Raw genomic sequence first — 26247 nt, 5'->3', positions numbered from 1 at the left:
AAAACGACAATTTCGAATAACCATAACCATTCTCCTATAACCTTTTTGACAGATCTGAGAATCATAAGCTAAACACGAAAACCCAGAGAGCCAGAACCCAAAATTCATCTTGCCAGAAAAACATGAAGATCAATGGTAATCAAAGGCAGGATGAGTGATCATACCAGGACCAAGGTCAGGGCTAGTTACCCCAAACCAAACAGCCCCTTAATGCCAGCCCAATCACAAAAACACATTCATGAGTTTAGAATTTAAAAACTGTCTAGACAGGCCGGGCGCGGTGGCTCACGCTTGTAATCCCAGCACTTTGGGAGGCCGAGGCGGGCGGATCACGAGGTCAGGAGATCGAGACCAGGGTGAAACCCCGTCTCTACTAAAAATACAAAAAATTAGCCGGGCGTGGTGGCGGGCGCCTGTAGTCCCAGCTACTCGGAGAGGCTGAGGCAGGAGAATGGCGTGAACCCGGGAGGCGGAGCTTGCAGTGAGCCGAGATTGTGCCACTGCACTCCAGCCTGGGCGACAGAGCGAGACTCCGTCTCTAATTTTTTGTATTTTTAGTAGAGACGGGGTTTCACCCTGGTCTCTACTAAAAATACAAAAAATTAGCCGGGCGTGGTGGCGGGCGCCTGTAGTCCCAGCTACTCGGAGAGGCTGAGGCAGGAGAATGGCGTGAACCCGGGAGGCGGAGCTTGCAGTGAGCCGAGATTGTGCCACTGCACTCCAGCCTGGGCGACAGAGCGAGACTCCGTCTCAAAAAAAAACAAACAAAAAAAACTGTCTAGACAGTATAACCAAAAATACAGATTCAGTCACTGAAAGAAAAAATAGAGTACATCTTATTCCCATTACCATCTAAACACACTAATGCCAAGTAAAAATGTCCACAGTAATGGAATTCCAGTAGTGGGTTGGACAATTGACCAAAAAGAAAGACCCCAGCTAATGATTTCCCAGTCCTTCAAAATCCCACATTTGAATGAAGGGAAAGATATTATAAAATAGACGACAGAACATTTCAGGGGGGTGGTTTCCATGATATCTGCTATTCTGGTATCCTAATTTCAAGCTAAAGAAAAGAAAAAAAATTCCACTAAGACATACTAAGCAAAATAGCTACTATAGCAAATCAATACTGCTCCTCCTCCAAACAGATACCCAAAGGATAGAGGGTAATTGTCAGATGTATCAAAGGCACATACATCACAGGATTTCCCAAATCTTAATACTGGACAGATCTACACCTTCTCTCAAACCAAAACGAATTCTTACTGTGAATTCCCAAAAACATAAGGAAATTCCTATAATCAAGACACGAGAAATATCTAGACGTTTTCTGCTCCCTAGTCATGCTTAGAGAGTAATAAAACCAAACAAAGTATCATAGTGCTCACACCTTTACCCACTGATTACAGAACATGAAGACCTAAGGATGTCCTGTAACAAGTTACTGGAATTAGGCACCCCTTGTAATATGTTAGCAGCAGCGGCAGCAATGAATTCTTGGAGCTGTAAATTTTAGGCCCCAGCAGCAGACTCTCTCTGCTGCTCAGCATCTCCCTGATTAGAAACCTCCTCTTCAGGAACTGTGCACTCTGCCACTGCCAGCTAAGCAAGGTTTGGCTTGCTGGTGAAGATAGGAAGGGTGAGTGCATGTGTGCGTGTCCACGTGTGTGTATAAGTGGGATTTATGGTTTTTTATTCCTCTGTAAATCGTGTCATTACTGTCCAGAGAACAAGCAGCTCCTGTGCAGAGACATGGAATCGGCAATAAAATACTGGGTATAGCCACGTACTGTGCAGTAAGTGAGATGCAGAGTGGATTACTATCTGAAGCCAGCTCATCAGCACCGTTACGGATCACATTTTAACAGTGATATTTCTTCTGGTGCTTTTCATCAGGATAACTGAAGCATGCCCACACTGCCCACTTTCTCTGCTAGCTACAGATCCCTAATCAAGCCAACCCCATGCATGCTCACACCCCACACACCAAGAGATAACCTAAGGCATAGCAGCAGAAGTCTACATGGAAAAAGTCACTAGCTGGACTCAAATACATGCGCTAAATCCAACTCCCTCCCCATTTCTTGAAGCCCAATCATAAAAGGAAAAAATGGTTTAATGATAACAAGGTGTAGGCTAAGGGCTGCCATGAGTCAAGAAAACTACAGAGTTCTGTTAGGTGAACATCCATGCCTATCTTCAGCCTCTGTCACACTCTCATCTGTACAGCCCATCCACAGTGCTCACTGCATGCAACAGGCTGCTGTTATTCAGATTCTGAAAACGCTGAAGCACACATAAAACAAACAAAAAAGCCTTTTTGTTCAACAGCCTCCTGAGCTGTGGACATAACCACCAATAGTCCCAATGCTGCCAAAATTTCCAGTACCAGATAGAAACAAAAGGATTCTCAGCCCAAAAGGGCCTTCTACAGGCATGACCAGGGACTGTGCTTTGATGAGGTTCACTGAGAATGACACACAGATACCTATTCTCCTCTCTGAAATCATGATATCTGGCTGTTTTTCCCACTCCCTAAGGTTGTATGCTATGTCTCTTCTCCCCAGTCCCCCAGAAGAGTACAGCTGCCACCCTTGCCCTCAACAAAAACAAACTACAACAATATCCTGATGCAGGCACCTCCAGGCACCTAAGCACAACCAAACCAGATACTCTTAAGATGTACTTACATGGAAATCAGGCATCAGACAACTTTCAACAGAGGGACGTCCTACACACTACCTGACCAGTACTTCAAGATTGTCAAAGTCATCAAAAACAAAAAAAAGTCTGAGAAACTGGCATATCCAAAAGGAACCTAAGGAGATATGCACAACTAAATGCAATGTAGGTATCCTGGAACAGAAATAAAGTATAAATAAATGAATACCTGAATAAAATATAAACTTTAGTTAATAACAATGTATCTATATTGATATACTAACTATAACAAATATACAGTACTCCCGTAAAATATTAATGACAGAGGAAACTGGGCTGAGGGTGGATGAGTAATCCAAGAACTCTGTGCTACCTGCTTAATTTTTCTGTAAATCTAAAGAGTGACCTAGAAAATGAAGTCTCTAATAATTTAATTTTTAAAGCCAAGGTTAATATTCTTTCAATCTCTTCTAACTCAATCACTTTCTTTTTCTTATCAGCACACTGGTTTACTAGTATAAGCTGCAAACCAAGTCTTGATCCCTTTTTGGTTCATCAGAGCCCACCTTTCTAGTGAGACAATCTCCAGAACTTCCTTTCCAACTGAAAGTCAAATGGCAAAAGGCAAGGAAGTGGCAGGTATTTTTTGATTCTCTCCATATTACCACATAGGAATATACTGGAGAAATCCAGATAATGCCAAAAATATTCAGCTGCATCCTTGCTTAAAAACCACGTCAGAGAGCCACTTCCATTTAACATAGTACTGACAGTCTTAGCCAAAGAAGTTCAGCAAGAAAAAGAAACAAAAGGCATCTAAATTGGAAGGAAAGAAATAAAATTATCACTGTTCCCAGATGATGTATAGGTAAAAAACCCTAATAATTCCACAAAAACTGTTAGAATAAATGAATTCATGAAGTAGCAGGATATAAAGCCAACACTCAGAATCAGCTGCATTTCTATAATAAACAATCCAAAAGAAAAAAAAAAGAAAATAGTTCCTTTTCCAGTATCATCAAAAAAGAACAAAATACTTAGGAATTAACCAAGGAAGTGAAAAATTTGTACAAAGAAAACTACAAAACACTGTTGAAAGAAATTAGAGACATAAATAAATGGAAACACGTCCCATGATCATGGACTGGAAGACAATACTGTCAAGATGTCAATACTACCTAAAAGTGATTTACAGATGTAATGCAACCCTTATCAAAATCCCAATGATGATTTTTATGGAAACAGAACATCTCATCCTAAACTTCATGTGGAATCTCAAGAGACCCTGAATAGCCAAAACAATCTGGAAAAAGGACAAAGCAGGAAAACTCACACTTCCTGATTTCAAAGCTTACTACAAATCTACAGTAATCAATACCACATGGTACTGGCATAAAATCAGAAATACAAACCAATGAAACAGAATGAAGTCCAGAAATAAACACTTGCATATACAGTCAAATGATTTTTGAGATGGGTGCAAAGACCATTCAATGAGGAAATGACAGTATTCAACAAATGGTACTAAGAAAACTAGATATCCTCACTCAAAAAAACGAAGTGGAACCCTTATGTAACACCAAAACTAAAAATGAACTCAAAATGGATTCATTACTTAAATATAAGACCTATAAAACTACAAAACACTTAGAAGAAAACACAGGGCAGAAACTTTGCAACATTGGATTTGGCAATGATTTCTCAAATATGACACCAAAGGAACAGGCAACAATAGTACAAATACAAATCAGATTTCATGAAAATTTTGTGTAACAAAGTAAAAGGCAACTGACAAAATAGGAGAAAATATTTGCCAATCATATACCCAACAAAGGATTAATATCCAGAATATATACAGAACTCCTAAAACTCAACAACAGAAAAACAAAAACCTCAATTAAAAAACAGGCAAAGAGGCTTATAAGTGGGAGCTAAGCACTGGATACACATGGACTAAAGACAGGAACAATAGACACTGGGGACTCCTAGAGCTGGGGGAGAGTAAGGGAGAGGGCCAGGGCTGAAAAACTTCCTATTGGGTACTATGCTCATGACCTGGATGACTGGATCATTCCTATTCCAAACAATATACCCATGTAACAAACCTGCATATGTACCCCTGAATCTAAAAGAAAAGCTGAAATTTCTTTTTCAAATGCGCAAAGGACTTGAATAGACATTTCTCTAAAGAAGATATGCAAATGCACAGGAAAAGATGCTCAACATTACTAATCATTAGGGAAATACAAATGAAAATCACAATGAGACATCACCTCACACCCATTAGGGCGGCCACTATAAAAAAAAAAAAAAAGAAAGAAAATAACAAATGTTGGTGAGGATGTACAGAAAGTAGAACCCTCGTGCACCAATGTAAAATGGTACAATATAGTAATTCCCTCAACAACTTAAAAATACAATTACCATATAATCCAGCAATTCCACTTTTGGGTACAAACTCAAAATAATTGAAAACAGGGTCTCAAAGGGATATTTGTATAACCATGTTGATAGCAGCATTGTTCATAATAGTTAAAATGTAGAAGCAACCCAAGTGTATCCCCATGGACGGATGAACAGGTTGTAAGCAAAATGTATACACATACAATGGAATATTATTCACCCTTAAAAAGGAAGAAAATTCTGACTCATCCAACAACATGGATGAACCCTGAGGACACTATGCTAAATGAAATAAGCCAGTCACAAAGACAAAAAGACTGTCTGATTTCACTTATATGAATTACTTAGAGTAGTCAAAATCACAGAAGCAAAAAGTAGAATTGTGGTTGCCAGGGCCTGGAAGAGGGGAAACAGAGGGATGTAGAGTTATTGTTTAATAGTATAGTTTCAGTTTTATAAAATTAAGAGTTGTAGAGATAGGTGGTGGTGATAGCTACATAACAATCTGAATATAAATACCACTGAACTGTACACTTAGAAATCATTAAGATACTACATATTATGTTGTGAATTTTGTCATTATAAAAAATTTGAGGAAAAAAATTCTCAGAGACATGATAATGAACTCCATCTAGAGCTATGACTGGAAGCACAGCAAAAAACTATCAGGGTAAAACCAAATACATTTTAAAATCTACTGTACTCATGGATAGTTTATATCCTGATCTCCAAAACCGGACTTGGCCACCAATGCTAGTTAACCACTTAGTGCTCCCAGACAAAGCCCTAACAGGTAAGCTCCTTGAAGGCAGGAACCACTTCTAGTTCTTTTACATCTTTTCAAAGCACCTAGTTCAAGGCTCTGCTTAATCTATATACAGGTACAGAGAACCACGCAAGAAGCATCTAACCAGGCAGGGTGGTAAGGAGACACCTCTTGAGGACATGATTCCACTCCATCCCTCCCCCACCCCCCACAACAATGTAATTCAGGTCTGTGAAATCTGCAATGCCCAAGGATCCAGCAGCAGGAACAGGGAAGCCAAGCCACGTGCTCAGGGGACCATATGGCTACAAACAGCACAGATCAGCTAAAACGCCACAGGGAAGGCAGGGAGGGAACTGGCAGGCCACGACGGGCACAAAACTCTCGGGCAAGCTCAGCTAATCGCTGTGAAGTGAACATGCTTCTCTGCTAACCTAGAAAGACAAGGAGAGCCCTTCCTTTGCATTTCATTCCTCAAGAAGTAAAACTGCTTAAGCAGACAAAGGGAACCAGTCTCCCAATAGGCCCCATGTATCAGAGAATACTTTGTCAAGTTTCACATTTCTCAGGCTTAAGCCTCTTGACACTCTGACCTACAGCTTTGCCTCAGTTCCAGAAATCAACTGTAGAGCCCCCCAGAGGCATCCAGTTAGAGGCCATAGGTTACCCTTTGCACTTTTGAGGCTTTTAGCGGGGCCCTGTACAATTAATTCCTAAAAAACAGGGTGACTGTTGAAGAGAGAATCACTATTTGTTAAGGCTTCACAATCACATGATCTTTAAAGCAGAATCACTCAGGGAAGACTTGCAGGACTTTCAGACGATGTGAAGGTCCCAGGTACCTTAGAACTTTTTTAGGATTCCCTGAAAAAAGCTGTTTGCCACTAACAGATAATTTAAATCAGGTAAAATGATACAGAACTGCTGTTGAGTTCCAGGTTATGAAAAGTAATGTATGTATTTTTTTCATTTTTAACTTAACGTTGATATCCAGTGTTCTACAAGAAAGGCGGGCAAACTATGGCCCAAGGGCCATCCAGCCCACTTCATATTGTTATAAAGTTTTCCTGGAATATTGCCACAACCATTCGTTTACACACTGTCCATGTCTGTTCTCCTGCTACCATGGGAGAGTTCAGTAGTTGCAATAGAGACCATATGGCCACCAAGCCTAAAATATTTACAATGTGGTCCTTTAAGAAAAAACTGTCCAATCCCTGTTTTACAACATATTAGAAAATGAACACACTTAGTGGTATATACTGGTTAACATTTCTAAAGACATTTTTGGCAAATGTGAGCCAAATCATTTCTAAGGAAATAACTGCCAATTACTTGGAGATTTATTCCACTTTCTAAATAATGAAAAAAATTCTAAACTACATGAATATAAACCTATTAGAGACTGGTCAAAAATATTATGTTGCAGCCTACAATGAAATACTACACATCAATTAAAGAAGTAAGCTCTTTATTTTGGGTCCCTCTCTAAACACCTCTAGATAAAAGGGATCTGTAAAACCTATCTATACATAAGCCCAAAAGGAAGAAGATAATGAGAGAGAACGCTGCAACAAAACTCTGGAAGCTGGAAAGCAGATGGATGAGTAGTAACTTACTCCACTGACTCACAAAAGCTAAATCCTGAGACAGTGGCGAGAAAACACAATAGCCAATCTGATTTATACCGCAGTCCCACTCTCCCTAATCTGCCAAGACTCAGAAACTGTCAAATCAAGCATCTCAATTGGGAATGAAAATGGGACCAAAAACGATGAATGGTTTCAAATCTTTGTAAGAAGCAGATGGATTTCAAGATGTATACTCTGGCCAGGCATGGTGGCTCACACCTGTAATCCCTGCACTTTGGGAGGCCAAGGTGGGAGGATCACTTGAGCCCAGGAGTTCAAGACCAGCCTGGGCAACATAGGGAGACCCTGTCTCTACAAAAAATTTAAAAATTAGCCAGGTGTGTTAGCGTGCACCTGTAGTCCCAGCTATTTGGGAGGCTGAGGCAGGAGGATCGCTTAAGCTCATGAGGTTGAAGCTGCAGTGAGCTGTGATGCTACCACTGCACTCCAGCCTGGGTGACAGAGCAAGACCCTGTCTCAAAAACAAACAAGCAAATATGTATACCCTAAATCCCACACTAGGGTCATTGCTTCTAAACTCAGTGTTTTAATATCTCATTCTCAAATAAGACAGAAAACCAAGACTCAGCAAACATCTGAGGAAAGCCTCTAATATGAAAAATAAGGGACCAAAATAACCCAAGGAGGGGAGAGGAGAGGCTTGAAGAACACAGTGAGTATGCAGTAAAAATGAAACTAAAAAAAAAAAAAATCAATTTCGCAGAAAGCTAAGAGATGATTTTTATCTCTGAAGTCAGTATTAAACTTTATTTTTTAAAATAGTAAAAGAGAAACATGCAGAGAACAAAAAAAGCTCTTAAAAAATAAAACAGTATCAGGCCGGGCGCAGTGGCTCACGCCTGTAATCCCAGTACTTTGGGAGGCTGAGGTGGGCAGATCACCTGAGGTTGGGAGTTCCAGATCAGCCTGAGCCACAAGGAGAAACCCCATCTCTACTAAAAAAAAAAAAAAATACAAAATTAGCCTGGCTTGGTAGTGCATGCCTATAATCCCAGCTACTTGGGAAGGCTGAGGCAAGAGAATTGCTTGAACCTAGGAGGTGGAGGTTGCGGTGAGCCGAGATCATGCCATTGCCCTCCAGCCTGGGCAACAAGAGCAAAACTCCGTCTCAAAAAAATAAAATAAAATAAAAAATAAAACAGTATCATGTCAATAAAACTACTGAAAGATAACTATAAAGAAATCTAAAAAGAATAGAAGATGAGATAGAAAATAGGAGAAAAAAAACTGGAAGATGAGCCCACAAAATCCAACAACCAAATAATAGGAGTTCTACAAAAAAGAGAACAAAGATTCTAGATGGAAACCAACAAAAGAGTTGGGAGAAAAAGTCTCAGAACAAAACAACTAAACATTGAGGCATAATATGCTCAAATATAGATAAAGTGCATCACTATGAAATGTTGGAACACTAGGATCAAAAAGAATTTGCTAAAACCTTTCAGAAAGAAAAAATATATAAGGATGAAAAATCAGGATGGTTTCAGATCCATAAAAAAACAAGAAATCAAAAAAGTTTCTGATAACTACTGACAGTGGAGTGATACTGATAGATACAATTCTAATGGAAAATGACTTCTAAAATACAATTCTATATCCAGCTAAACTATCAAGTGTATGTAGAGAATGGACACGAAAGGTCTCAGAAAATTTACCTCCCAAGCATTCTTTGCCATGAAGTTAGAGAATGTATGCCACTAAAACAAAGCAGCAAATTATAAAGAGGAAGCTGTGAGATCCAGCAATCCTAGCTCCAATCCAAGAGTAAGACAAAGAAATCCCTCAGGACAATGGTGAAGAAATCCAAAGATGACAGCTCTAAAACAGGCAAAAAGAGAAACCAGTCCAGACTGATGCAGGTTGTAAAGCTCCAAGATACTGTTAGCAGACGGAATGAATCTCCTCTTGAGAGGAGATTTAGACAGAGTTTGGAGGCTGAATTAAAATAAGTATGTAAGAAAATGTAAATTTTAAAAATTATTAACTCCAGGGAAAACAAAAAAATTGTGCAGGAAACTAAAAGTAGACATAATATGCTATATAGCATAGTGGTGATTATCATTTAAAAAAATACTGAATATTAACTAACTTACGACATAATCATATTGGAAGAACTGGGTAAGAGCACTGTGCGCCCACATGAGTATGTGTGCTTATGTGAGAAAACTAAGTCCACCTCTTCCATGGTATGAAAGGAAGGAGTTGTACCTAAAGCTGAAAAATTAAGAAATAGCCAGGTAAATGTTTTATTCAGAGATGAATTAGCCAAGAGTTGAAAGTGACTGCCTCAAGGAAGAGTGAAATAAAAATGTGCAAACTTAAAAATTACACACAAAAGAGTACAGATCAGTGCTATTCAAAGTGGCTGCCAGTCTGCAGTAAGATAAGGAACTTGTACTAGAACATTAATCAACTACATCACTAAGAACATTGCTGACTTTTTTTTTTTTTTTGTAGTAAGCTTTTCTTGATGAAGGAAGCAATGCCTTGATTTACATTCTGGCCCAAGCTCCTTATGTCACTTTATCAAGGCATTTTGAGTAGGACTGGTATAGATCAGAGATCATCAAACTATTAAGTAAAAAGCCAGATAACAAATATTTTAGGCTTTGCAGGCCACACGGTTTCTATCACAACTACTCACCTCTGCCATTATAGCACAAGAACAGACACAGACAATACACAAGCGAACACATATAGTTATGTTCCAATTTATTTATGATACTGACATTTAATTTCACATAATTTTCACATGCCACGACATATTTTTTATTAATGCAAAATCCATTTTTTTCAATGTAAAATCCACATATCATGCAAAAACAAGTGCCCAGCCAAATTCAGCCCACGGGCCATAGTTTGCCAACCTTGAGACAGACACTATGATCAACTTTGTTAAAAAAATTAAAAAAAAATTAAAAAACAAGGCCGTCATAGTGTTTCATGTAGTATGGGTATTTATGCTTATCTTCTTTATGTTTTTTTCCTGTTTTAAAAGTAAAACGAATGCTAAAGAATTTTTAAAAGTCAAGTTTTAAAAACTCTTTTCCTATTTCTCTCTACCCTCTAAGTGGACATATACCCAAATAGCCTCAATTTATGTTTCAATTTCTACAGAAGATTGGTTATTCCTCATAATCCTCCATCAGATGATTCCTAGGGGCAATCTCCTCTACTTTGGCACTGTAATGAATAAAACTTCATTGTCATGATAAAAGCCTCACTCTCTTTTAAAGAAAAAACATATCCTAGGATCCTAGATTTTTAAAAATGGAAAAAATTCTCCTACAGATAGGTCTCCCTTTTCTAATTACCAATAAAGTCATATTTAAGATAAATGCAAAGCTCAATAATCTAAATCCTTTGAATTTTGTTCTTATGCAGTGCTTTAGTTAACTCCCCAACCAGCCAAGGCCCAAAACGCTTCAAAATATTCTAGGTTTTTCTACACACTCAGTTTTAATCGAGGACAGGCTGGTAGGAACACGACAGGGTATTAAGATCCTCATATGCCTCATCTACATCACTAATGTCACAGACTCTCAAAGTGAAGATGGCAAAAAATTGAAGGCCTGCCTCCCTTTTTGGGTGAAAAATCATCCTTTCATTCTGTAGCTATGTTAATACAGCTATGCTAACTATGGGAAGCATAAGCACAACTGAGTGAGTTCCAAGTAGGCAGAGCAAGCCATGTCCAAGTGTCCACACAGGTACATGCCTCACACAGAAGGGACATTCTGAGTCTGCATCAAGACCTGGAGGATGCCAGGATATCCCACCAGGGGCAACTCCCACTCATGCCTACCAAAAGGAATGATTATGGCTAACCTCACAGCTGCCTGGACATCACCTACAAAAAGAGGGAAAGAGGCCACTAGACCACTCTGTGACCTATTACTTTGGGCATCATAAAAAAGAGAGTGAAGAAATTTAGCCAGTTCCTCAGAGGGTGCTAAAAGACAGGATCTCTCAGGCTCACAGTGCCACCTAGTGGCTTTCCATCCTAAACTCATGGTTAGTTGATAGAACCTCTCAGTCCAAGAATTTGGCACTTAACCACTTTTAGCCCATAAAAACAAAACTTCTAGCATCTCTTGGCAAAAGTAAAAACAGGCTGGAAAACATTACAGCATTTTGGGAAGACACAGAGAACAGGTCTGCTACTCAAGTTACAAAACCATGCAACTAAGAAAAAACACTTTTACAGCACTGCTGATACCACCAAGGATAATAGCTCTAGTTTCCTTCAAAGCAGTCTATCCTGAGACACATCAATGGAGAACTCTTGGGGCGGGGAAAAAAAAAAAACCAAGACCTCCAAAACAGAAAGAAGAGAAACTTGAGGTCATATACTATAGATGCTCCTTGATTTGCAACAGGGTTAACTCCTGATAAACCCATCATAAGCTGAAAATACTGTAAGTTGAAAATGCATTTATCTCTCTTCAGCCAGGAAGGAAGGGAGGAAGGGAGGGAGGGAGGAAGGGAGGAAGGGAGGGAGGGAGGGAGGGAGGGACGGAGGGAGGGAGGGAGGAAGGGCACTTAATACTTCCTACCAAACATCATAGCTTGGCCTAACCTACCTTAAACACATTTGGAACACTTACATAAGTCTACAATTGGGCAAAATAATCTAACACAAAGCCTATTTTATAATAAAGTATTGAATATCTCATTTAATTAATTTACTGAATACTAGACCAAAAGTGATAAACAGAATGGCTGTATGGATACTCCAAATGTGGTTCCTACTGAATCTATTGCTTTCACACCATTGTAAAGTCAAAATATCTTAAGTCGACCCAGTATAAGTCAGGGACCATCTATACTTGGACATAGGAAATCTTAAGACAGTGCTATTTGCTAGGCAGATAAAAAAGAAGTCCTAAAATATGAGAGAGATTTCAAGCTAGTTTGAAGTTAGCTAATTTACAAAGAAATTTAAATAGTCTAATGGTTTCTAAGCCCCCTACAATAAACACACACACACACACACACACACTCCTACTGGCTTGCCTTGATATTTTCAAGAGCTTCAGCATTTCTAATTGTTCAAATCCTTGTATTATTACTCGCCTGGCAATGTCCACTATGCATATCAAGATGCTGAGAATGACTCACCTTGGCAACAAACTGCTTGTCCTTTTGGTCCAAATTAGCAGTGGGAGCCACATAGTCTCTCCATATTCTCAGCCTGCGCTCTTTGGCAAACCTGACAACAAAGCAAGGATGAAAGATCATTCAGACTCAGCAAATGGAATCCACCACTACCATGGGAGCACAGTTGGTGCAGCATCCTACTCTACCCTGTAGATGTATCCAGAAGGAAGACTACCAGTCAAACCAGAACAAAGAGCGAGAGTAAATGAAAACATGCAAGATACATATGTATACTGTAAGCCCACAGCTGGGAGACTATGGTCCAGGCATACAATTTTTTGAGCCTAGTTGGTTCAAGTCCACCTTCATTATTAACTCTGGTTTATCCAATATCTCCTGGGTGACTACTACAAAAAATGGGAAGAACCCACACATCTAAACAAACATCTTTCTTAAAAAGCACAGACCTGCTCAATTTCTATCTGAATTATAAAAAGGTTACCAGCTACCAAATCCTATATATAAGAACTGTCATGACAGTGCATCTATAGAATAATTAGAAAATGAACAAAATCCTTATAAGTTCATTGACAAGAGTTAAAAAAAAAAAGCTATGTAGCCAGAAATTTATTTTGAAGTATTATGCCCAGTAGATATTTTCTGAGCCAGACTATGAGTAGGAAAATGGAATATGTGCAAAGATTAAAAAAAAAATCAATGAACAGCTGTCTTAAACCACTTACAAATAAGTGGATACAAGTGCAGTGAAAAGGAACTATTATTTCTGAAAACAGTATTCCAATCTTTTGTTTTAGAGAAGCACTAAAATGAGAAAAACACAAAGCAGGATGTAGTAGTTGTAAAATACAAGAAGTAATTCAATACAGAGGATGCAATTTTACCTACAATTCAAGTAGCTCAAATACAGCATGCAAAACAGCAGACAAGTAATCACATATTATCAAAATAGGATTTGCATTCTCTGGTCTAAGCTTGTTTTTTAATGATGAGCACTCCCCCAAAAAATCCATAAAATCTTCTACTGATGTCATATAACATGTAGATATTATTTTCATTGCATTCACTTTCTTCAAAGAAAGGCAAGATACTGGGCCAGGCGCAGTGGCTCACACCTGTAATCCCAGCACTTTGGGAGGCCAAGGCGGGTGGATCACGAGGCCAGGAGATCGAGACCATCCTGGCCAACGTGGTGAAACCGTCTCCACTAAAATACAAAAAAAAAATTAGCCAGGTGTGGTGGCGTGCACCTGTAGTCCCAGCTACTGGGGAGGCTGAGGCAGGGGAATCGCTTGAAACAGGGAGGTAGAGGTTGCAGTAAGTGGAGATCGTGCCACTGCACTCCAGCCTGGCGACAGAGCAAGACTCCGTCTCAAAAAAGAGGGGGGAGGGGGCAAGAAATCAAAGAATGCAAAAAAAAATCAAATTAATTTAGAATACTAATGAACATAACAGGATTCTCTGAACCAAAAGAAATTGAGCATTGTAGAATAATCAGAAGTATCTGAAACACTGTACTTGATACGGTTATTATATCTTTCTAACTTAATTGTAGAACAACATAAAAAAAATTCTAAGTAATCACTGTTCTTTTCCATCAGACAATACACATGTCAGATGTGCCATATCAAATGGCCTAGATTAATATCTACTTTTATAAAAACCTGCAAATACTTCTGCTTATAGGTACTCAAGGATGAAAAAGACCTAAGAAATGGAACAAATACTAGTTATTCACTCATGTCGTTGCACATCTCTTAGCTGTATATCTCAGTCACAAAAATGTAGTTATCAAGACCATTATAACTTTAAGATTCTGAAACAAGTCATACAGCAAGCCTTGAGAGTGGATTACTGTCATCAGCTATGTGCTGTCTTTGCTTAAACGTATCATGCAAGGTGGTGATTCAGACTTTCCTGAGCATCATTTCCATTCATCTACTGTTGCTACCTGCTTTATTTTCTTCCATCTACCCATCAAATGGAGAAAGTTCACCGATATCTACATCTACATCTACATCTTGACCCTGACAGTTGAAATGGCGACTAATATTTGGAATTTCTACATGCAGTTTTCTAGAAACAAGTTATTCCTATATCTGCTTTAACGATAGCCAACAAGTCAAAAACACACAATAACATCTCAGAGTTATATTAGCATTTATAACTGAAACACAGTTTTAAATAAGCTAGGGAACAGGCCTCACAACAATATTGAATGGTCCTGGTTTAAAATCCACAGGCTCTGTCTTTCCATCATATCCTTGCTCTTGTCTGTCTGTTTGGGAGCAGCTAATAAGCAATTTCATCTTTCTCAAATAAGCTTCAAGTTTATTACATTCCAAATGTCTAAAACCCAGAACTTAAGCAAGGGGCTTGGGAAAAAAATGATCTGAAAACATTAAAAAAGCAAATCAAGTGAAGAATAATGTCTAAGTGAAAACTCTAAGTACTTACCATTCAGCACTCAATTAGACCGAACCTGAAGACCAATATTTAAGTCACTCCTCTATAAGGAACTGCCCTACTCCTTTACTGAAGTAAAATGAACACTGACACACAGAGGTGTGAGCAAATCACCAGATTTCTTTCTCTAAAGATCCTTAACAAGATCCACAGCTGGAAGGCCTCTCGGACAGACCTTACCTCTCAGCTGCCCTCAGCTTTTCTGCGCCCCGGGTGTAAACTGCAATCGACCAGTCCACACAGCGTGCGAAACCTTCCTTCAGGAGGAGCTCTGTGATGTTGCCGTTCTGAAAAACAAGGTACATGAGAGGCAGGCATAGATTAGACTCTGTTGCAAAAGAAACCATTTCTCTAGACTTCTGACACAATTAACACAGTCACAAACTAGTCTGCAGTTTGTTTGTTTGTTTACAGTAGAGTAGCTTCTCTCACTACGAAACCACTCCTAACATGGGAGAGATGCCACTCTGAGACTCCTTTCAATAGCCTTGGCTTGGTATCCCCACAATATCCACCATAATAACTTACTTAATAGAAGTAGGATAAATGCTTTGAATGGCTTTGAATGGAATTGACATTTCAATAGCTCTTCTTGTGGGCAGAGGAGGATGTTAATCTTTAATAGAGATTACACCTTATTCTTCCCTCCCTTAAGATCAGCACTTCCTCCCCCTTTCTTAAGAGCTGAAGAACAGGCTGAGCAGGGAATAACGGAAGCTACATTTTGCCCAGTGAATTAAAATTCACACTCTACTGTAACACAGAGCCATCTGGCAGGGCACAGCCAGACAGCACTCCAGAAGAAACAGACATGACCTTGGCACACCCCAAACCAAGCCTTTCAACCTTCCACAACTGCCATCATGGAAGAATTATCTAGACAAAGAGTAAGTAGCTTAGCTCTGTATTGGACACAGGTTAAAATAATGAAAATCCATTCAATTTTAGGTGTTAAAAAGAAGGCCATCTTACGTCTAAGAATAACCCAACTATCAAAGTGCACAATAAGGTAAAACATCCAACAGTCAGAACTATAAGAACATAAAGAACCTACTCCCCGCTAAAAGCAGAGTTAGGAGGTAGCTGGATAAAGCCTGGAATACAAAACATAATTTTTCCATACCTCAGTTTCCTCATGATTGATCTATCAATACTTCAGCTCGCTGACTTCTAGACCTCATCAACCCTATTCTACAAATTTCAGTTCTACTTCTAATGAATGTAGCAACCCCTAGGACCAAACAGTTAGATAAATATGTGATCAAGTTTCTCTTCTTCTTATGAACCCAGTAACACTTGAGATTAATTTCCTAAAGGTGAGAAAATTGTCCAATTCCTTAAGACAAATGATAATTCCCTAGAAAATGCCTCAAAAATCAGCAGATATTAATAATAATCCTGCCATAATTTTTTTTTTTGAGACAGAGTCTTGCTCTGTCGCCCAGGCTGGAGTGCAGTGGTGCAATCTTGGCTCACTGCAACCTCCGCCTCCTGGGTTCAAGCGATTCTCCGGCCTCAGCCTCCTGAGTAGCTGGGACTATAGGTGCACGCCACCACAACAGGCTAATTTTTGTATTTTTAGTAGAAACAGGGTTTCACCATGTTGGCCAGGATGGTCTCGATCTCCTGACCTCATGATCCACCCGCCCTGGCCTCCCAAAGTGCTGGGATTACAGGCGTGAGCCACTGCAACCGGCCAATATTTTAATGGATGTTAAATACAGAGAAAGAGAAGCAAACTCCTGTTCTTCAAACCTCAAACGCATCCCTAGCCCATCACCACCCAGTCTGCACAGACACACTCACTGGATGAAGGATGGTACCCAGAATGTTCTGGTTGTGGCAGCTCTCCAGAATGATCTGAACATCTCTCTGAAGCAGTCGCGACTCGGTGAAAAATTTGGCTTCTGCAGCAAAAGGCTCTGGAGTTTCACTGCCATCTGCTTCCCGTCGAAAAGTTGGGCACTAAAGCAAAGGCAAGGTAGGTGAGTAATGCAGCCTAAATGTGAGTGCTAGGCACTCTCACCCCACACTAAGCCTTCCAAAAAACACACATGCCACGAAGCTAAACTCAGGAAGGTCTTAAATCAGCCCTTCTAATTTAAAACACACTGGTAAAAAGGGACTGGAAATATCATCATCTCAGACTTCCTGGCAAAGGTAGACAATAAAACTCACATTATCGTGAGGACAATAATTTTAATTACAGTAAAAAGTGGCCCCTTACCAAAAAAAGACTTGCCAGTGCTCAGCTTTTAATCTCTGATTTTTTAAAAACCAAAATGAATATTTTACATTAATGCTTAATGCAAGCCATATTCAGCAAACTTCATAGCCTCTCATTGTTCCATTTCTCTAGGTTTACATACTTAACAACCCTAAGCACAGCCCATTCCAGACCCAGAATACTTTAAAAAATAAATAAAGTTATTTGATCAAATTAGAACTGTTGCACTACAAAGTTTAAACCAAAACAAGTATAAAGTCAATGTTAATGGCCCACATTAGGAAGAAACAGCAGATCCAAAGTCCCCAAGTAGAAGAATCCATCACTGAACATCCACAAACTCTAAACCCACCACGTAGCCAAGAGTATGGTCTGACCTTGATGCCTGACAGCATGACTGTAACCAGGTAGTAATCTGGGAGGAGCAGGGCCCTGACCACACTGCCGTCCCGCACATGCTCGATGATAGCTGCGTGACAGAATAAACAGCTTAAGTCCTTAGCAAACATCCTAACAAGGATGAACACTGCCCAATCAAACTGCACTTAACACAGTTTCCTCTCCCCAAAAACCCTGAGAAAGCCTCCCTCTGAAAAGTAAGGATGCACTTGCAGATCATGAGAGTTTACATAAAAGACTCTTGCACAAACAATTCCTGGAGAATGCAGATTAGACCTGCTTCTCTGTCTTCTGAACCTTCTGGGACCTCATGGCTCACACTGAAGGTTTGTTATCCATAAGCTAGGATGCTCACCTGAGTACCAGGTGCCCAACAAAAAATAATTAGTAACTTAAGATTGGTAAAAATCTTATTTTACTGAGTCTGCAGTTAGCAAGGTCTCAAAACCGGGCCAAAAACTATACAGCATATAAATACACATACAGTCAGCCCTCTATATCCATGGGTTCCACATTCATGGAGTCAACCAACCACTGGTCAAAAATATTCAGAAAAAAGAAAAAATTCCACAAAGTTCCTAAAAGCAAAACATGAATTTGCCACACACCAAGTATTATGTTGAGTCCACACAAATGAAGTGGTGTGTAGGCACTCTAATAGGTATTGTAAGTAATCTAGCGATGATTTAAAGTATATGGGAGGATGTGAGTGGGTTATAGGCAAATACTGCACCATTTTATATAAAGGACTTAAGCATCTTTGATTCTGGTATTCCCAGGAGGAAGAGCGGGGTAGGGTCCTGGAACCAATCCCCAATGAAGCATGACTATATCTGTTAAGATGTATACAGAATACATTTTGCTACCTCTAAGTTTCAGGGTTGGTATTTAAGTAGCCTTCTTTTAGAGAATAGAACACAATCAATGTGCAAAATACCAGCAATTTACTACCCTGCAACAGCACAGGACTAGCCTCTGCAGAATGTATCTGATGTGACCTACATGAACTGAATCCAAATTCCCTTCTGAAATACTAAGGTGATGTTTTAACCTTAAGGATTTCCCATGGATACTAAATAAGTATAAGAAAGGCTTACTAGATTTTACAAACCTCAAGAAGCAAAGAGTGCAAACAGAAAGAAATCACCCTGAGTCATATCTGTCTGTTCCCGCCAGCCTCACCATTAACAGGCTTCTGGTGGTGTGAGTCCACAAAGTGCCTTGGGTTTTCAATGGTATACTTGAGATCCCGGATAGTATGTGAACCGTTCCCCTCACTCCACATCCCTTTCTTGGCTGCCTTTGCTTGTTCTTCACATTCTGAAAGCCGGTTCTGCTCAGGACTGGGACATAAAAAATAAACAAGAGTGGTTAGTGAGTTCACAAACAGAAATACGAGGCTCTCTGACATAGGTTTTCTTCAGCATCTTCACTCCTTGAAGACAACAAAGGTCTGTTTCAGATCTATGGCTTAAGACCCAAGCCTATAACCAGAAAATCACCATGATTGCAATTTCTAGATTCCAGACTTGTCCTTTCAAACAAAAGGTTAAATAGTAAGAGTATTTAATGAGACAATCTAAAGAACACACATCTCAGTACTGCCACCATCACCAATTAGAAGAGAACAAGTTAGTGGCTCAGAGTTGCTCCAGGGGGTAGAGCTTCATTTAACCATCCCAGATTCAGGAACTGGAATCCCAGGCACAGCTCGGTAGTGCAGAGAAGCCGACTAAGAACCACTCTTTCTCTCTCTCAGTTTACAGAACAAGGCTGAGGAATGTGGAATGAATACTGCTATCACAGATAATGTTACCCCCAAACTACTCACACATTCAATAAGGCAAGCTAGACAAAAGCAGCTTGAAAATGGAAGCCTCCTCCTTCATCAGGCAAGAAACCAAACTATGTACTAGAGCAGCCAAAATATCAGTAGACAAATCAAATCAAGTTTTTTAAAAAAGGCTAGAAATGGCTCCTCTTTCTCTGTTATATCTGAGCTAAAGACAGCATGGAACTGCATGGCTTCTGCATAATCTCAGACAGCCGGTGCCATCAACGGCTGCATGCATAAACTGAATCTCTTCTCATCTTCAGCAGGAGGGATTCCTAAGCAAGGATGACCTACCAATTTCTCAAGCCAGAAGTCTTCACCTCTCTTCCCTTCCCTACCCCAAAAGGCAACCACACCCTCAGGGATCCAAATTCACAGTCAAAATTAGATGAAGAAATGTAGTGTAAGAGATTGAACCAAACACAAAATAGTGTAAGAGATTGAACAAAACACAAAATTGTTTTGACTTGAAGTCAAAACAATTTTGGAGGAAAAAGGACTGGTACTCCAGGGGAGATTTATTTGTTGAGATGGTCCAATCCTGCCGTGAGATTTTTTTATTATTCATTCCAATTGCAAACTGAATTCCCAAAAAATACTGAAATGGTAATCAAGCCAGTAATTGTCCTTAAGATACAAATTTGGCATACGTCCAAACACACCACCAAAACAAGTATCTTAATTCAACAAATTCCCACTGGCACATCCCAATTATAGAGTCCAGCAAATCTCTCCTCTCAATCAGAAAGGACCACAGAAGTCTATGGTGAAAGACCTGGCCCCTATGTCTGTGAAGGCAGAAAGAATGCAAAAGGCACATTTTTGCCTTTGCTCATCCTCATCATTGGTATACCTCATGCGAATGTTTCTCTAAAGCCTTTCCTATAGCTATGACCGTCATATAAGACAGCAGGGACTTAATGATATAAAACAGCACTATTACAGCCTCCAAATTACAGATGCAGCACTTTTCAGAGACTATACTGTTAATGAAAGCCAGCTTCAATCCATCCTACTGACAGCCAACACTAGTGAACTTGAACATGATATACATACTATAAACCTGATATACACACAACCCCTTTCTAACAGGTTCACATTGCCATTGGCTAAACAAATACATTTTACCTATTAAGCAACTACAGATACATAAACAACACAGACTTGAAAGACTTTGAAGAGATATAAATTTTTCCTGACTCTCAAAACAGAACAAGTGAGGCCTTGTCAGTTTCTCCAGATTCTAAACAACAGATTTTGCTTTGTATTCTATTTATTCGCCCCCTTAATTTTGACTGTACTTATTCCTTGCACTGATTGTAATGAGGAGACTGCCTGTCTCCCCATTAAAATGTCAGCAAAAGCTAAGTCTATTCACACTATATTCTCAGTGCCTAGAAAACTGCCTGGCACATAGTAAGTGCTCAACAAATATTTGGGACTGGCTAGACAGATAGATAAATACTCTGGAACTAAATATCTACAGTCTAAGACTTGCTGACTCTTATGAATATGAAGAATAGAATTGCCTAGTCTCAAAGCCTGTGTTTAAAAGAGTCATATACCTCAAACACCATTAATGAATGCTGAGTGACTTCCTAGCTCAGAATAATCCATACCTGGGCAAGAATGTCCTCGAAGCTGTGAAAGCCCCTGCAGTTACCCATGTCTGGGGGCAAGAATGAAAAAATGCAGCAAAGCCAATTTACAGCTGACTACCCAACCTCCCTTGATGTCTCAAGGAAGTCAGAGAGACAGCGGAGTAATGAATACTTACTTATTAGCTCTCATGCCTTCTCTCCGGGTGGCTAAGCCTTCTGCAACCAGTGATTCTGCAATGTTTTCCCCATTGGTATCTGAGGAGGAAAAGGGGGGATTTAGAAACAAGATTCAAACCTGCCTCCAACAGCAACAGAGCCCAAATGGGACCACTTTCACACTTAGCTCCTCAAGGAGAATAATGCTGCCAGAGAAATGGACACGGCAGCAATGTAGCACTGGGTTTTTCAGAAAACCTCTTTTCCCATAATATCTAGTCTCTAGGACCCAAAGGTCTATCAATCTTCTCAGGACTTTGTTTTTAATTTTCTAGTGTATCTTCTAGGCCAAAGGCATCTCAGGAACCATGGGAGACGGACAAGAAAGCAAGACACATGCAGCTGGCAGCTCAAGAGAGTATAAAGTGGTGACTGGAGGAATAGAAGCCCGGAGCTGAACACAAATCCGGCTGCTTAATAGCTTCGACAAGCTCTCCCAGCATCTTAATTTACTCATCTCTAAAATGGGGAGGGCACTTGCCTTGATGGGTTCTTGTGAGAATTAAATAGTAATGTGTGTAAATCACCAAGCACAGTGCCAAACGCATGGCAAGAATTAGAAAAAGTTAGTCCCTTCACCATGTACGATCAGAGAGACGGATTCATTTAGGGCTGCCTATCACATGTTATGCCAGAAAGTCCAACTCCTCTCAGGGATGTCTTATTCTCTGCTCCAAGAGGACACCAAAACAAGCTACACCATTTGACAAAGACTTTCTCTTGCTCTCACAGAGATACTGAGAGAACACTGGCTAGATTTCTCATCTCTCACAAAGCAGCCATCAGACCTAGCAAGAAAAATAAAGTTAAACATAAAACCCAATCTGATTAGGTTCTACCCAGGCACTTGAAACATTAATTGTAGTTTGAGGCTATTGGAAAAGCTTTCAGGCTCAGTGTTTTCTCTTAAATCTCTGCTTGTCGGCCAAAACCATAAAGGAAGATATCTTTGAGGGAATAACCACATAAAAATCTTTAATATGGCAGAGAACAAACTCCAAGATAACATGAAACACAGCAGTCTAACTGATAGGTAATGTCAGCAAAGAATAAAATTCTGTAAGATTTACATTTGGCACACTACACATCGACTTCTGCAAGCAGTAACAGGTACATACACCGCCCCCCAAGCCCAACCTAATTGCCTCGCCATTATCATGCCCAAATTTCTGCAGGGGCAAATCTTAAGCCTCTTTTCCTACCAAGAAAAGTTGAACTGAGAAGTTTATACAAAGAAGGTTCAGGTTCCGAGAGTGAGTGTGGATCACCTGACCCTTTCCACTGAGGTTACTGCTGAGGCCAGCCAAAGACACATTAGTAAATTTTGCATTGGTTCTTCCAAGCAACAGGAATCCCAAAGAGTGAAAAGTCAAAAGGAAGGACTCAACGATTAAGGGAAAATTGAGCAGTGAAGTGCCAGGAGATCTGGGGGTGGAAAGAACGAAGCTCAGGTACAAACAAGGTGAGTGACCATAAAATGGGCTGATCAACAGCACACCCGATAAGCCAGACATTTTCTTGGCACACAGCATGCTGAAATGGCCCACTTCTAAAAAGTGAGTTCTGAATGTGCCTACAAAAAGGAGAAAAGTATCTTCCCCTGGGGTGAACCCTCAACGGAGGCAACGAAATGTGATGGATAGGAAAGTGAAACAGGAATTTGTAGGCCAAGGATCTTATTCTTGCTTCTTACTTATCAAATTCTGAATTTGACCAAGTCACATCTGGAGACAGTATTCAGAGCAGGTGGGTGGCTATATTGTCTTCAAAAGTCAGAAAACTAATCATCTCTTTAATAAGTTCTAGGTTAACCACAAAGTCTCAAATTTTACCATTCTCTCCCATCATAAAAAATAGTGGGTAGCAATAAAATAAATATACAAATGCTAATTATCTAAACCACGGTTTTCTTTCATTATAATAGAATTGACATTAAGAGTTAGTTAAAATACCTTAGTGAAAATATTAAACACTAAACCACTTCTTTATCTTTAAAATGGAAAGATATAGGTAATTCCAACCATTCTTTAAGTACATATTTATTGATCACCTACTATGTGCCAGTTCTTATTCTAAACACTAATGTGTTAACATACTAAATTACATCCAGTTTGTAATGTGAGTCAGTTTAAAAAGTAAACTTTTAAAAAACAACTCTACAGATAATTAAAAATATCAGCTTCTCTTAGAATAAACAATTTGGCCATTTTGGTTGAAGACCAAGGGTATTAAAATGAACTCCTAGGGGTGGTCTACATATAGAAATATCTGTGCCCACAATTATCTGTGGTTCCGTAAGGTCTCTTGTGGGGTAACAGAAGACTGATCGGCTGTCATGGAATTGAAATTTTTTAGGTAATGAAATCCTTAACAATTGCATTTTGAAGATAATACACTTCTTTTCCTCTTACATTCTTTCTAACCAGTAACCACTCAATAATTATCTTTAAGCGTTTTGTTTCTTACTATATTATAAGAATTATGAGTAAAAAGCAAACTTATTTCCCTTTTTGAAAAGAGGCCTTAGGTTTCTAGAATTTCTCATTCAAATAAGAAGCAGGTAGCCGTTTTCTGGGAGACTAAAAAGAGGTATTTCTCTACTAGGTAGGAAATTGAACAAGATGCCTCCAAGGTCATTCTCAACTCATTTTTCTGAGACCTGTATCATTAAAAACAGAGTCTTAGAATACTGTTAGCACTGTCACTCTACCCTGCTTGCTTATTGCTAGCACTGACTATCCAACACAAATAGATTATCCAAATCAACTCCGTTACATGAGCTATCTGAAAGGTTTTTAATCAAAGAATCATATGAAACTTAAAAAAAATTCTGCTCCACAAATAGTTCAATGAACATAACTTCATGTTCATCTGGCTGCTTTCTGGAGAACATCCTACCAATTCCTCTTTCAATGTCCTATTTCTGTTCCAACTCCATTCCTCAATCTTATTCTCTTACTACCTAATCCAAAAAGCCCAGAACATCTAATATCCCATGAACCATCTGGCCCAGCTATACAATATGCACACACACAAATATCCAGAGTGAGGTGCTTTACATATACTATTTTTTTGTTTTTTGACCAGGATCTCAGTCAGTCACTCAGGCTAGAGTGCAGTGGCATGATCATGGCTCACTACAGACTTGACCTCCCAGACTCAGGTGATCCTCCCACCTCAGCCTCCCGAGTAGCTAGGACTACAGGCGTGCACCACCACGCCTGGCTAATTTTTCCATAAAAACGGGGTTTCACCATATTGCCCCAGGCTGGTCTCGAACTCTTGTGCTTAAGAGATCCTCCTGCCTCACGCTCCCAAAGTGCTGGGATTACAGGTGAGCCACTGTGCCTGGCCTATATATTTCTTTCAACTCTCTCAATAAGTTACAAATGAAGAAACTAGGGCTCACAGAGGTTAAGGGTTAAGTAAGGGCACATGGTAAGAAATCAGAATTCTAACCTACATCTATGCAACCCCGACATCTGTGCTCCTTCCATTCCATTACAAAACATGTAGGCTGCAAAAAACCATAGGCCCTCAACAAATCTTCCTTTCCAAAAGAGTTCCCAAGAGAAGAAAAGCCACAAGATAGATAAAAGAAACAGAAGATGCAAAAGGAAATCTATAGAAATTCAATTAGCATTCTGACCTACAAGCACAGAGCCATTGAGCTCCATGAGTGAATGGCCTAAACACAAGGAAGAAAGCAACTCCATACTACATGCACCTAAACCAAGCCAGGAAAGCAGGAAAAGGGGTACACAAGGAACAGGAACACCAGGGGCATGCCTCTGTACCTATATATTCCATGTGCTCAGGACCCAAAGCATTTGCATTTATGCCTTCAGCCAACTGTCCTAGAGCTTCCTCCACCAGAACCCACATTGGCCTTCCACCATAAGAAAACTGATCTTTAAAGGAACTTTAGACTTGAGAGAAATGAGTCCTCTCCCTGCAGCTCACCTTTTCCAAGGTAGATCATGCCATACTCTCGCCCCTGGGGAGTCTTGTTTTCTATCGTGAAACAGACTTCCTTCCCAATCAGCTTCTTTCGAAGGAACTCTCGAGCTGGAAATGCCCAGGGCTGAAAGACAAAACAAATATGTCACATGAGAACTGCCTAGTTTCAGATGCCAATCAGCATTCAAGCAACTTCATTCCTTCAGTAAATGTCTGTGTACCTACCTACCATGGTCTTGGCCCTGCGTTGGACTTTGAGAATACAAAAATGAAATGCACATAATGCAGATCGCACACTTAGGGGGCTCTTAAAAAAAGGAGGGTCCAGCAGTTGGTTTAACTAACACAGACACTAAAAACAGGCCTCAGAGTTTTCCAGACACTGGCAGCAGGACTTTTTCCCTATCACTGTCTGTTCAGTTATAGCTTACTTTGTGAATAACATTTTGCCAATGCTTTTATAGCACATACCATGTGCCAGCCACTGCTCTAAATGCTGTATATATATCAACCCACTCCTTTAAATGGGAAGTCCAGGCTCCAGGCACCCACCTAGGCAGAGGGAAGTCATAATTAACAACTACCACCTCCATTTCTCCGCCTCTTTCCAGTTTCTAAAACACTTTCACTGCCTATTAAACTAGCCTGAAACCAGTTAAAGCCATTGTTGGAAGAGGTACATGATTCTAGTGTTCTTATTTCAGAGTGAATCCCCTGCTCAAGTGAGCCTTATTTAAGTCATCTCCACTCCCCTCTTTGAAGATCAGCAACAGTAAGAAGATATCCCCCAAAATGGCTCTTCTTCTACTTCTGCTCTAGTCTGAAGCCTTTACTAGGTCCCAACATCCTTGGGAGGACACCAGTAACAGCCCCTGACAAAGGATCACCTTGATAATGGTGATTCTTTCCTCTCACCGTTTCATGCAGACACGAGGACTGAG

At 39.8% G+C, this 26247-nt stretch overlaps 1 protein-coding gene across 1 annotated transcript in view; it reads right to left on the bottom strand.

Annotated features, from left to right (window-relative positions):
- Nucleotides 1-26247, bottom strand: part of SND1 (staphylococcal nuclease and tudor domain containing 1) — a 434851-nt gene that overhangs the window by 368956 nt on the left and 39648 nt on the right. The window contains exons 3-9 of the mRNA XM_032761638.2: nucleotides 25310-25430; nucleotides 21307-21385; nucleotides 18878-19038; nucleotides 17674-17765; nucleotides 16876-17034; nucleotides 15250-15356; nucleotides 12607-12697 (exon numbers count right to left, since the gene is read on the bottom strand). Coding sequence (XP_032617529.1) covers nucleotides 12607-12697; nucleotides 15250-15356; nucleotides 16876-17034; nucleotides 17674-17765; nucleotides 18878-19038; nucleotides 21307-21385; nucleotides 25310-25430 — 810 coding nt within the window. The remainder of the gene's footprint in view (nucleotides 1-12606; nucleotides 12698-15249; nucleotides 15357-16875; nucleotides 17035-17673; nucleotides 17766-18877; nucleotides 19039-21306; nucleotides 21386-25309; nucleotides 25431-26247) is intronic.

This window comes from Hylobates moloch, unplaced genomic scaffold (genome assembly GCF_009828535.3).
Source record: "Hylobates moloch isolate HMO894 unplaced genomic scaffold, HMol_V3 SCAFFOLD_1, whole genome shotgun sequence".
Taxonomy (NCBI): Eukaryota; Metazoa; Chordata; class Mammalia; order Primates; family Hylobatidae; genus Hylobates; species Hylobates moloch.
This window is presented reverse-complemented; position numbering and strand designations above follow the sequence as displayed.